This window comes from Gymnoscopelus braueri (genome assembly GCF_963280865.1).
Source record: "Gymnoscopelus braueri genome assembly, chromosome: 19".
Classification (NCBI taxonomy): domain Eukaryota; kingdom Metazoa; phylum Chordata; class Actinopteri; order Myctophiformes; family Myctophidae; genus Gymnoscopelus; species Gymnoscopelus braueri.
This window is the reverse complement of record NC_137621.1, coordinates 1,130,616-1,143,270: the sequence shown is the minus strand read 5'-3', so window position 1 is coordinate 1,143,270 and position 12,655 is coordinate 1,130,616. Positions and strand designations below refer to the sequence as shown.

Here is a 12,655-nt window from a genome sequence, read left to right as displayed (position 1 = left end):
AGTGTTGTAGCAGTGAGTGTTATAGTAGTGAGTGTTATAGTGTTGAACATCTGGAGATGTATTAGAACGTAATTTATGTTGAACAGTTCACTTTAGGATATAGGCTTTAAATTATGTTGCCTAAAGAATGAATATGATATTGACTGGTTGAAATGACAGCTGAGGTGCACTCGAAGGCTTGCAGCAGGCAGAGTCCTGCATTTCCTTTATGTGCATTTCCTGTATGTGAGCTGCACTCACTGCGTACGTGACATACAGCCTGCATCTATGGCTGATCATTGAGGTCAAAGAGTACCCAAGATTTGATAGTTTTAACCAAATGTTACATGCACACATGCAAATGTGAACCATTTGATTTTCTGATGTTATTAATGATTTAATTTAATCATATATAATTGCTGATAATATGCAGTATAATTTTATTTACTGAATTATGCTCAGGTATAAGACACATTTTGGGGGACATTTAACCCCTCAGTATGCCCATATATGGCCATGCTGATAATGTCGTGCAGGGTGCAAAGTAAGCGTTTTTTGTGTGTGGTTAGCTGTTGGACAAGTCACACATACACCCACCTACAGACACACACTGACTTCTGAGAATCACCTATAGCGTCTGACTTCTAAGAATAAGGCGTGCACACCTACGTGCACACACATACACACACTGATGTCTGGAGAGCTTACTTTAGACCGTACTACTGTATAAAGGGGCTCACAAGAGCATCACGGGAGAGGCTGGGGAGACAGAGGCTGAGGGAGACTTGGGAGGTTTTGGACGCGGACGGCTTTTGGGGGCTCTTAGGTTTTTGGGGCTTCTTCTCTTGCACCTTGCTCAGATGTTAAGCAGTCATGGCGCCACATGGAGGAAGGTAAAACATTACTTAAATTAAGAAGGTAAAACAATACTTAAATTTAAAAAGGGTAAATTTCTCTATTTTGAGATTAAGCCTATTTGGTGCTACTTTAAGGAGGACGGTTGGCTGATTGAATCTATGAGAGCTTGTGGCTGGATACCTGTGCAGTCACATGAAAGGGGTTATAAGCCCACATCTTCCGTAGACCATACGAGAAGCAGTACATTACTGTGGGAAGTCTTAATGGCATAAGATGCAGGCTTTTAGAATAGTAAAAAAGACGACTGACTGACTGACTATTTGAGCCAATTCATCGGTCTACACTTGCTATCTGGTACAAATGCTCTCTCAAACAGCCAGTCTACCATCTTGGTAGTATTTAGTATTTGTACATTTTTGGAATTACCAAATTTAGACTAGCCTGTATTTCAGGCTGAATGAGATCTAAATGGAACCTCCTCTTTTTAATCTAAATTATAAATTAGTTTAGGACAAGCCTAAATTAAGGCATTTGTAATCTGACCAGACAGATATGAAGCATTACTAGATTTCATTTCTATTGGTATTTTGTATTTGTATTTTGTATTGTTAAATACACATCTGTAATCCCACTACTTTTGAAGGACACCATCACGCCCTCGGTGAGTGTGAGAATTCCACACTACGGCAACATACATACACATTCAATTCACACCCCATACAGGTAGAGATTTGTAACTGATGCAAAGTTTGATGCCAACGTTTGATGCAATGCTGTGTGGAGTAATGCGTTAAGGAATGTTTTTGGTAGTGCAATGTTTGGTATGCAATGAATTGTGAGCATTGAGTTGTTTTTGCAATGATGGTGTGCTATGATGTTGTGCTGTGGGTTGGCATGGTGGCGTAAAGAGTGATATGGTTTGCATGTGTCGGCTCATTATCCCTATGTGTGACTGGACTCAAGAGAGAGTGAAGTTCTGGGTGGCAGGCCATGGGGATGTAGTGGGTTGGTGTAACGCATGAGCTTCAGTGCATTTCTCTAGTCAGAGGAGTAAGATAGGTTGTTTCAAGTAGAGCCTCTTGATCGAGTGAGTGAAGTTCATCAAGTTGACGTTTCTATTGAAGCTGGCCAGTAAGTTTAGGGGGCCCCTCTGCCTCCTGCCTTTCTTATAACCGTGTTATCCTCAGGTCCATAGTTTGTCTTAAGTCGGGGACTGGGTATTATGGTAGAGGATCGAGTTATTAAAGGACTTACAGATGGTGACCAGACTTAGACTAAAATTTAGCCTGAAGGCCACGGGCCTGCTAACACTAACTAATTTTCTCTGAAATCACCATGACGGAGAACAGGTTGTTCTTCCGTCGCCACAAGTAAATATACAGTTTTTACGCTTCTGTGTGTTGCTTGTCTAAAAGGTCCCCGCGTGGGGGATCTCCTGTCTGTATTTTGATGCTGCTCCAGTCGTGGTCTGGAACGGTTGATAATAGCAGTGAGTGTTATAGTAGTGAGTGTTGTAGCAGTGAGTGTTATAGCAGTGAGTGTTGTAGCAGTGAGTGTTATAGCAGTGAGTGTTATAGTAGTGAGTGTTGTAGCAGTGAGTGTTATAGTAGTGAGTGTTGTAGCAGTGAGTGTTATAGCAGTGAGTGTTATAGTAGTGAGTGTTGTAGCAGTGAGTGTTATAGCAGTGAGTGTTGTAGCAGTGAGTGTTATAGCAGTGAGTGTTATAGCAGTGTTTAACACTTCAAATGGACTTACTTAGGAGACCATTGCTCTTATCAGCGCAACATAGGACTAGGTTTGAAGGCCTGCGTGGCCTAAACATCTACTATATTATTAACACTGAATGTGTGAAAGCAACGCCTCTTTATTCCAAAACTAGAGATGAACCACATTGACATCTTGGCTCCATATCCACAACATTAACAGATTGAACATAGTATTTTTTATTTTAAATGTTCCAACTTGTTGAACCTTATGCCTTCATCATCATCATCATCATATTCAAACATAAGGATTGAATAAAGTATCGGTTAAAGCGGATACATTATGTTGATATCGGTTCGATACCGATATTGCATTTTAGACCGACTAATCGTGCATGCCTAATATAAATATATATATATTTTTAAATGCAACAAATTTCAGGCGAAACATTAAGAAACGTGTTTAAGCTCCTTAACACAAAGTCCCAAAATAGAAGCGACAACAGCACGGAAACAGGATTGAGTTCCATCCATTTATATGTAGATCTACCATCCCAGTCGTCCTCTCCTCTCCTCTCCTCTCCTCTCCAATGCCGTTGAGACAGACAATAATAATATTTCATAATGTTCATGACGTGCATCATGTTTTTATTTTAATCAGTTCTGAATAATGAATTACATACAAAAGTAATAGCATGTGGTAAATAAATTAAGATGATTTAAAGGAGCACTTCACCCATTTTTAACCTTATCTTCATGGGAACTTAAAGGACCAATTATATGAAGATAAATGTGTTTAAAATGTGTGAAGTGCTCCTTTAAAGGTAAAGTACATACAGTGAGTGAAATCAAATGAAATAAAAGCAGAACTGAAGCCGTGAAAGAAGAACCTGCAGCAAACACACACCAGACAGAACAGCATTAATCACCATTTCAGACACAAATATAACTATGAACAATATCAGAGGAACAGGAATGGGGAGTAATTCCAGCCGTTATGAAACAGAGTGGTCACATTAAAATGATGAAATAAAAACAAAACAGGGGTTCAACAGTCTATTGAATTAATCCATTTAACCCATTACACAAATAAATCTAATAGATCATCCATTTTAATAGAAATAATCACATTTGAGACCAAACTTTTAAATGAGCTCTTTTTTTCCTTCTTTCAAAAATGTTTTAAAAGGGAAAATATCTGATCTACAAGCTCACGTCGGAGCACGTTCTGAGGTTGTCGATCGACTATGTTCGCTATTATTGTGCAACACTGTTGTACAGTATGACGTCATTTAACAATCTATTTAAAAACAAAAGTGCTTCTGTGAACTGAAAACGTAGAATAATGGCTAAGAGAAGAATGGATAGTTGCAGCCTTAAGGCGGTTACACACCGGCGAATATGCGAATATACGCAAAATTCGGACTCGTTCCGAATAATTAAAAGACGCTTTTTTCGCTCCGCGAAACCGGTGTGGAAGCTTGCATTGACTTTATAAGTTTTTAAAAAAAAACATATTATTCGCATGAAAAAAATCGCCCCGGTGTGTAAGGACCTTTAATCTTCATAAAACTACTGAAGCTGCTAAATGAATCTCTTGTGCCATGGATGTATTCTGACCATAATATTCACAGTTTACAGTGGTCAGCTATAGAGCCCAGGTCATATCAGGTTTTATACTTTGGCTATTCAAAAATAGCAGATATACAAGCTCGAGCTTGTAGATCTGATCCCCAGATGACAGTGAAGTGAAGGACTTTTAAGACCTTTTTAATACCTCAAATATTATAAGAAAGTGGGATATTACGCTGTGGAAGTCATAAACATAAAACTGGATCTAAACACATTTATTGAAGAGTCACTGGACACAAACTTTAGCCTCTGAGGTATTTTATCGGTTCAAGTTCAAGTTGCGCAACAGATGCATCTAAAGAATATAAATACTTTGAGTATTGTGTAAAAGTACATTATGGGTCCCATGTGGTTCCATGTGTACTCTCTCTCAGAGCTATATGGTGGTCCTTAATACATAATAAACCACTGATCTACAATATGTGAACGTTTGACTTTTTCAATTACATTACAGGAAGAAAAATGAAAAAAATACAAACTTTTCCCACAATATTCAAATAGTTTGAACATGTACCTGTAGGTAATAGAGTAGATTTACTCATATTCAAATAGTTTGAACATGTACCTGTAGGTAATAGAGTAGATTTACTCATATTCAAATAGTTTGAACATGTACCTGTAGGTAATAGAGTAGATTTACTCACTGATCCATCGTCATGTTGGAAAAACACAGAAAAACAAGAAAAACAGTCATGTGTTCTGGAACCTTGGTGTCGTTAGCCTCATAGCATCATAATATATATAACTCACTTTTTGGTCAAATTGTCATTTCTGCCTAAACTCTAGGCTGAGGACATTGGCAATAAGCCAGGATGAATGGACAGTGTTAGGAGAGAAGAGTCAGATATAAATAAAGTGTTAGGAGAATACAGAGTCAGGCAGATATAAATAAAGGCAGATAAACACGACTTTAGGCAACATGACTTTTTTACTTTCTGCCTCAGTCATCTAGGTGACTTTTTTTTAGTTTTGTCTCTCCTGAAAACCTCCTGAAAAAAAAAAAAAAGTTATGCAATTATGCAATGAGGCTAACGGTGTGTGTGTTGCTGTTCAGAACACGAGTCCATGTTGTAGAGAGGTATAAATACATGTAGACATACAGTAGGTCCATGTTGTAGAGAGGTATAAATACATGTAGACATACAGTAGGTCCATGTTGTAGAGAGGTATAAATACAGTAGGTCCATGTTGGCTCGCTGCTTCATCACTTTAGCCCATTCAATCGACTTAAAGGAGAATTTTGGACTAAAGTTTTATTACCTTTTTTATGATGTTATGATATCTTAGGATGAATGGTACAGTAGAAAAATGTCATAACTCCACCCCTGGTCCGCTACAGCTTAAAATGTGCGAGGATAGGCCTTAGGTTAGATCACTTATTTTAATAGCTTTTTTTTTTTTGAGATCTGATGTCCTATCCGCGCACATTTTAAGCTGTAGCAGACCAGGGGTGGACTGTACCATTCATCCTAAGATATCATAACATCATAGAAAAGGTAATAAAACTTTAGTCCAAAATTCTCCTTTAACCACAATTGAGTGGTTAAGTCCTCTGTCTGTCTGTCTGTCTGTCTGTCTGTCTGTCTGTCTGTCTGTCTGTCTGTCTGTCTGTCTGTCTGTTAAAAACATAAAACATTGAAACATGGAGATACAAGGTTTTTGCTCAACAGCAACGACATGAAGGTGTTGAACCGCTGGTTTTAGTGTGTTTAGTGTGACTGTAGGCTTAGCTGTCTGACTGTAGACTGTCCTGTAGGCTGTCCTGTCTGACTGTAGGCTGTCCTGTCTGACTGTAGGCTGTCCTGTCTGACTGTAGGCTGTCCTGTCTGACTGTAGACTGTCCTGTCTGACTGTAGGCTGTCCTGTCTGACTGTAGGCTGTCCTGTCTGACTGTAGGCTGTCCTGTCTGACTGTAGGCTGTCCTGTCTGACAATATGAAACACTGTATTTCTCTCAACTTCACTTTTACAGAATGAATGTTTGACAGAAATAATTCAATCTGTGCGTGTGTGTGCGTGCGTTTGCATGTGTGTGCGTGCGTGTGTATGTGCATGTGTGTGTGTGTGTGTGTGTGTGTGTGTGTGTGTGCGCGTGTGTGTGTGCGTGTGTGTAGTGAACCGTAGCAGCACACACAGCATTGAAGGAGAAGGAATCAGAGTGACGAATGCTTGATGTCAAATTTTAACAGCGCTGGTGTCAGTAACTGTGTGTTATGTACATATAACAGCTGTTTGATAGGGTGGAACCTCCACCCTGCACTATTCTGACACCATGGTGGAACCTCCACCCTGCACTACTCTGACACCATGGTGGAACCTCCACCCTGCACTATTATGACACCATGGTGGAACCTCCACCCTGCACTACTCTGACACCATGGTGGAACCTCCACCCTGCACTACTCTGACACCATGGTGGAACCTCCACCCTGCACTACTCTGACACCATGGTGGAACCTCCACCCTGCACTATTCTGACACCATGGTGGAACCTCCACCCTGCACTACTCTGACACCATGGTGGAACCTCCACCCTGCACTATTCTGACACCATGGTGGAACCTCCACCCTGCACTATTCTGACACCATGGTGGAACCTCCACCCTGCACTATTCTGACACCACACCATGGTGGAACCTCCACCCTGCACTACTCTGACACCACACCATGGTGGAACCTCCACCCTGCACTACTCTGACCCCATGGTGGAACCTCCACCCTGCACTACTCTGACACCATGGTGGAACCTCCACCCTGCACTACTCTGACACCATGGTGGAACCTCCACCCTGCACTACTCTGACACCATGGTGGAACCTCCACCCTGCACTACTCTGACACCATACCAGAACAACCTGACCTACGACTTTTAAAGGGATAGTTCACCCCCAAAATGATTTTTTTTAATGGATTACTCACTCCATGAAGTTTTTTGTTTTGTCTCATTGCTAAGACACAAAGAGTCTCCTTTGTGTCTCCTACCTGAACCGCTGCCTACCGGTCCACTGGTCATCACATTATTGTCTGAGGAATGAGACAAAAACAAAAATAATATCCATGAATTCAAGTCTCCATGGGGTGACTAATACAGAACATCTGCACCATTACTGCGATCCGCACCGAACTGGGCACAAACACCGGTCAGGGGGTCTGCCACGACCACAGTCACACTGCTGGTATTCCCAGCCGAGCGGTCAGACAGACAGACAGACAGACAGACAGACATACAGACAGGTCAGTAGTATCTAGGTCAGAGCGGTCACCCAGACATCAGAGCGGTCATCCAGACATCAGAGCGGTCACCTAGAAATCAGAGCGGTCACCCAGACATCAGAGCGGTCACCCAGACATCAGAGCGGTCACCCAGACATCAGAGCGGTCACCCAGACATCAGAGCGGTCACCCAGACATCAGAGCGGTCACCCAGACATCAGAGCGGTCATCCAGACATCAGAGCGGTCATCCAGACATCAGAGCGGTCACCCAGACATCAGAGCGGTCACCCAGACATCAGAGCGGTCACCCAGACATCAGAGCGGTCACCCAGACATCAGAGCGGTCACCCAGACATCAGAGCGGTCATCCAGACATCAGAGCGGTCACCCAGACATCAGAGCGGTCATCCAGACATCAGAGCGGTCACCCAGACATCAGAGCGGTCACCCAGACATCAGAGCGGTCACCCAGACATCAGAGCGGTCACCCAGACATCAGAGCGGTCATCCAGACATCAGAGCGGTCATCCATACCACCAGCACAGAGCTCCTCATCCACAGGTACAGTTCGTAGGCGCTGATCCTCCACAGGCTCAGCCTCTCGGCTAACGTGATCCTCAGGCGGCGGATGATGGAGCGCGTCTCACTCCTCTGGTGGCTGAAAAAGAGGAGAGCGTTTGACCATTAGAAGTCATGATGTGCACGTGTTTCAATTAACCCCTTAACACATTAACTGCCAGAATTATTTTCATATTTTTTAGCCAGTGCCAGAGTTTTTCATTGGAAAAAAAAAAGTACTCAGGAGCCGAAATACAGCATTTTTAAGTTTTAAGTTAACAAGGAAGTGGATAGGAGTCTAGATCTTCAACTAATCATATCTCCTTGGTCTTTGGGTGAAATTGGAAAAAAAAAAATCATTTTTTTTTTACTTCACGTAGATCTACGCGATTGGCACGTGGCGGCTTTTAAGCGGTTCGCGTAGATCTATGTGATTGGCAGTCAATGTGTTAAGACCTGAGGACCATTCTACAAAATATCTTCTAAATCCTAACAGCTGTTTTTTTTTTTTTTTTTACTTATGTTGCTATAAAATCAGTTTTCTTTTTCATGTAAGGGACCCCAAAATGATATGTATTTGGCCGCAGACCCCTCATCTCAAAATGAAAACCCCTCATCTCAATTAAACACAAGCTATTTATTCATGTCATCTTTCAGTGGGAGCTGTTATGTTTCACAAGCAGATGTTCAGGTTTACAGTGGAAATAACTTTATCGACTCCATCGTTCATTGTTTTCAGGGAGGGGGGCAGAGCGAGGGAGAGGAAAGAGGAAACAACAACATATAGGCTATAAATCTATACATGTAGCATAACAACATATAGGCTATAAATCTATACATGTAGCATAACAACATAGGCTATAAATCACACGACTGACCATTTTCATCAAGTCACACAGATCCAGGAGATCACATGATCGAAAGATCTCCACCACCATTGACTAGCGTATTTGTGGAAACGGCTGTGTCTTTTTCTTTTTTTTTTTCCTGCATTTTTTACGAGACGAGCTACAGTATGTTCAACGGCCTGTAGCAAGAGACCGGGGGGTCGCTATGACTTTTTGTTTCATGGACAACGCACAGTGAAACCCCTCCGTGTTTAGCAACCATTGGGGATCGAGCATACTGCATATAAATATTATGTGACTAGTTGAAAAGGTAAAGAAAACCACAAATCACTGGCAGTGGGAGATTTATTTATTTATATATGTCTGGCAGTCAAAGAGTTAAAAAAAACTGTAGATGCAACAAGTAGCAGGTATGTACAAAAGGTTAGACATAAGGTGCAGGTTAAATAAAGATAGCTGGAGGTATAGTACATGAGGTACAGCAGTAGAACGTTATAGACGTGTAAAATAGAGTGCTAGTGACACAGGAACGTAGTCATAAGGAACAAATCGTCATGAAGGAAGGTTATCTAACATAAGTAAAAACAGTCCGTCATAAAGTTAACTCATTCACTGTCAGACATATCTCTGGCTGCGTTTGCCCACTGCCAGCCATTTTAGTTTTTCTTACCTTTTCAACTGGTCACAGAAAAAGCATATCCATCATGATCGATCGTCCGACCGTTTGTAAACCCGAACGGTATCAGGGTGCATCGCCCAGAGAAAAAACTATCCAGCCTTGCATTGTAACAGCAAGTTGAAAATATCCTCGCCAAATGCAGGGCAAAAAAAAGCAACTCAAGATACAGCTGTTTTCAGGAAAACGCTCAACGGGAAGTGGACGGAGGCAGAACTCTTCAGTGAAGATAGGAGGGTGGTCTCTCCTCTCTCCTCCTATAGGAGGGTGGTCTCTACGCTCTCTTCCTATAGGAGGGTGGTCTCTACGCTCTCTTCCTATAGGAGGGTGGTCTCTACGCTCTCTTCCTATAGGAGGGTGGTCTCTCCTCTCTCTTCCTATAGGAGGGTGGTCTCTCCTCTCTCTTCCTATAGGAGGGCGGTCTCTCCTCTCTCTTCCTATAGGAGGGTGGTCTCTCCTCTCTCTTCCTATAGGAGGGTGGTCTCTCCTCTCTCTTCCTATAGGAGGGTGGTCTCTCCTCTCTCTTCCTATAGGAGGGTGGTCTCTCCTCTCTCCTCCTATAGGAGGGTGGTCTCTACGCTCTCCTCCTATAGGAGGGTGGTCTCTCCTCTCTCTTCCTATAGGAGGGTGGTCTCTACGCTCTCTTCCTATAGGAGGGTGGTCTCTCCTCTCTCCTCCTATAGGAGGGTGGTCTCTACGCTCTCTTCCTATAGGAGGGTGGTCTCTACGCTCTCTTCCTATAGGAGGGTGGTCTCTCCTCTCTCCTCCTATAGGAGGGTGGTCTCTCCTCTCTCCTCCTATAGGAGGGTGGTCTCTCCTCTCTCCTCCTATAGGAGGGTGGTCTCTCCTCTCTCCTCCTATAGGAGGGTGGTCTCTCCTCTCTCCTCCTATAGGAGGGTGGTCTCTCCTCTCTCTTCCTATAGGAGGGTGGTCTCTCCTCTCTCCTCCTATAGGAGGGTGGTCTCTCCTCTCTCTTCCTATAGGAGGGTGGTCTCTCCTCTCTCTTCCTATAGGAGGGTGGTCTCTCCTCTCTCTTCCTATAGGAGGGTGGTCTCTCCTCTCTCTTCCTATAGGAGGGTGGTCTCTCCTCTCTCTTCCTATAGGAGGGCGGTCTCTCCTCTCTCTTCCTATAGGAGGGTGGTCTCTCCTCTCTCTTCCTATAGGAGGGTGGTCTCTACGCTCTCTTCCTATAGGAGGGTGGTCTCTCCTCTCTCTTCCTATAGGAGGGTGGTCTCTCCTCTCTCTTCCTATAGGAGGGTGGTCTCTCCTCTCTCCTCCTCGGGACCCCCCAGGATGAAGTGGCTAATGTTGCTCTGGAAAGGGAAGTGTGGAGCTCTCTGTAGGAACCGTTTGCCCCCGCGACCCGACTCTGGATAAGCGGTTGTCGATGGATGGTTTAAACCACCTCCTCCTGGTTGTCCACGTTCTGCCTGCACATGGGACAGGTGGTCATCTCCATGGTGGTCAGCCAGGGGTCCACACACTCGCTGTGGAAGGCGTGAGAACACGGCAGGACCCTCAGCTTGTCCCCTCCCTCGTACTCTCTGAGGCAGATGGAGCACACGTCGTGCTCCTCGCCCGTCCTGAACCGGTGGAACAGTCTCTTCAGCAGCTCCTCGGCCCGCCGGGCCCGCCGCCGCCGGTCCACCAGCAGCAACGCGTGAGGCCTGACCAGCATGAAGACCATCAGGTAGAGCCCCAGGAGCAGGTAGGACACGACCCCTGACCCCAGCAGCCAGCGTGACCCCATGCCGAGCCCCAACCACAGCAGGGTTAGCGTCGACAGGAACAAGAAGCCCAACGCTAGGTTTACCGTGGCTAACACTAAGCCCGACAGTAACTGTAATATTATGAGGGTTATGTTCGTGGAGAAGGACGCTATCGGTAAAAACGTTAGGGTTAACAACAACCCTATTAGGGTCAGGGCCAACCCTATCCACAGGGTCAACCTGACTATCAGCAGGTGAGGCCCTAAAACTAACTGTAGGATTAACCCACCGAACCCAGTGAGCGTGACCACGATGCCCGACCCCATGAAGACGAGGCTGGCGACACGGAGGATGTCGACCAAATTCTGAAGGACGTCGGGCACAAGGATAGCTTGTTTCAGAGAGTCGGTGGTCTTTTGACGGACAAACACAGATGGCCCGTGTGTCTGTATCCACGTCCTCACGTCCCCGCCGCGTCCCGTTCCCATTAAACCGCCGGACGCGGAGGCCTCGTACCCGGCCTTCTGGGCATGGAGGACCCGGGCGCCGAGGCCGTGGTGGTCAGAGCGCCCGAAACCGCCACCGGAGGAGGAGGGGGGCGGGGCGACGGGCTCCAGTGCGTTCTGCGGCTGCGCGCCGGTGAGGAAGGAGTCCTTTGGGACGCCGTATCTGGGCTCCATGTTGCCGAATAGCCCCGGAGGCGGAAGATCGTAAAGGTTCGTACTGTCGTTGTCGAACGAGCAAGCGGCGACGTGGGCGTGTCCGGGAAACGCGCAGTGACCCGCGGTAACCGAGCGGTCGAGGGCGGCGAGGAGAAGGACGATAGCCATGACGTTCTGTGCGGTCGACAGCAGCGTTACCATACTTTGGGATATAAGGTTTCATGTTGTGAACATCATCGTGTTAAGCCAGAAGTTTAATTAGTAAATGAATCCTGTGAGCAACGCTCACAAATGTATCAACTCCAGACTCTGCCACGTTGGTGCGGCACAGCTGCAAGCTGATTGGATACAGTATTTGGATGATGTCATTGCTCTCCGTGACGTCATATCGACGTCCAAATATGGAGTTATTTGACTCTCCGTTGTGTGTGTGTGCTGCGTGTGCATCTGTTCCTTCGCGTATCTCGAGGACCGTGCGACCGATGGACTTCAGCCTCGCCGTTCTTATCGCTGAGGACCCGAGGGAGCGTGAGGTCAGTCGCTCCAGAACCCGCGTCCTCCGCTCCTTCCTCCTGATCGATTGGTAACGCTCCTCCTCAGAGTTCATTCAATCTACAAGCAGCACCGTACCAGTCTGAAGTAGGATTTGAAAGGTTTCATTATTAAGCTACTGCTTTTAGCTTTTTTTAGATCACCTGGATCTATTCTTAACACCTTTACCGCCGGGCCCGTAGTTCTACGGGCCGTTAAATCCAACGGTTAAGCGCCGAGCCCGTAGTCCTACGGGCTGCGGTCTTTTCGCGCATGCGCGGTCCG

At 45.1% G+C, this 12,655-nt stretch overlaps 1 protein-coding gene across 2 annotated transcripts in view; it reads right to left on the bottom strand.

The window, feature by feature from the left end:
- Positions 1 to 7,793: 7,793 nt before the first annotated feature.
- Positions 7,794 to 12,655, bottom strand: part of adck1 (aarF domain containing kinase 1) — a 121,131-nt gene continuing 116,269 nt past the window's right edge. For both annotated transcript variants that reach the window (XM_080413599.1, XM_080413600.1), the window contains one exon: positions 7,794 to 8,044. In XM_080413599.1, the coding sequence (XP_080269725.1) occupies positions 7,891 to 8,044 (154 nt within the window). In that variant the 3' untranslated portion in view covers positions 7,794 to 7,890. The remainder of the gene's footprint in view (positions 8,045 to 12,655) is intronic.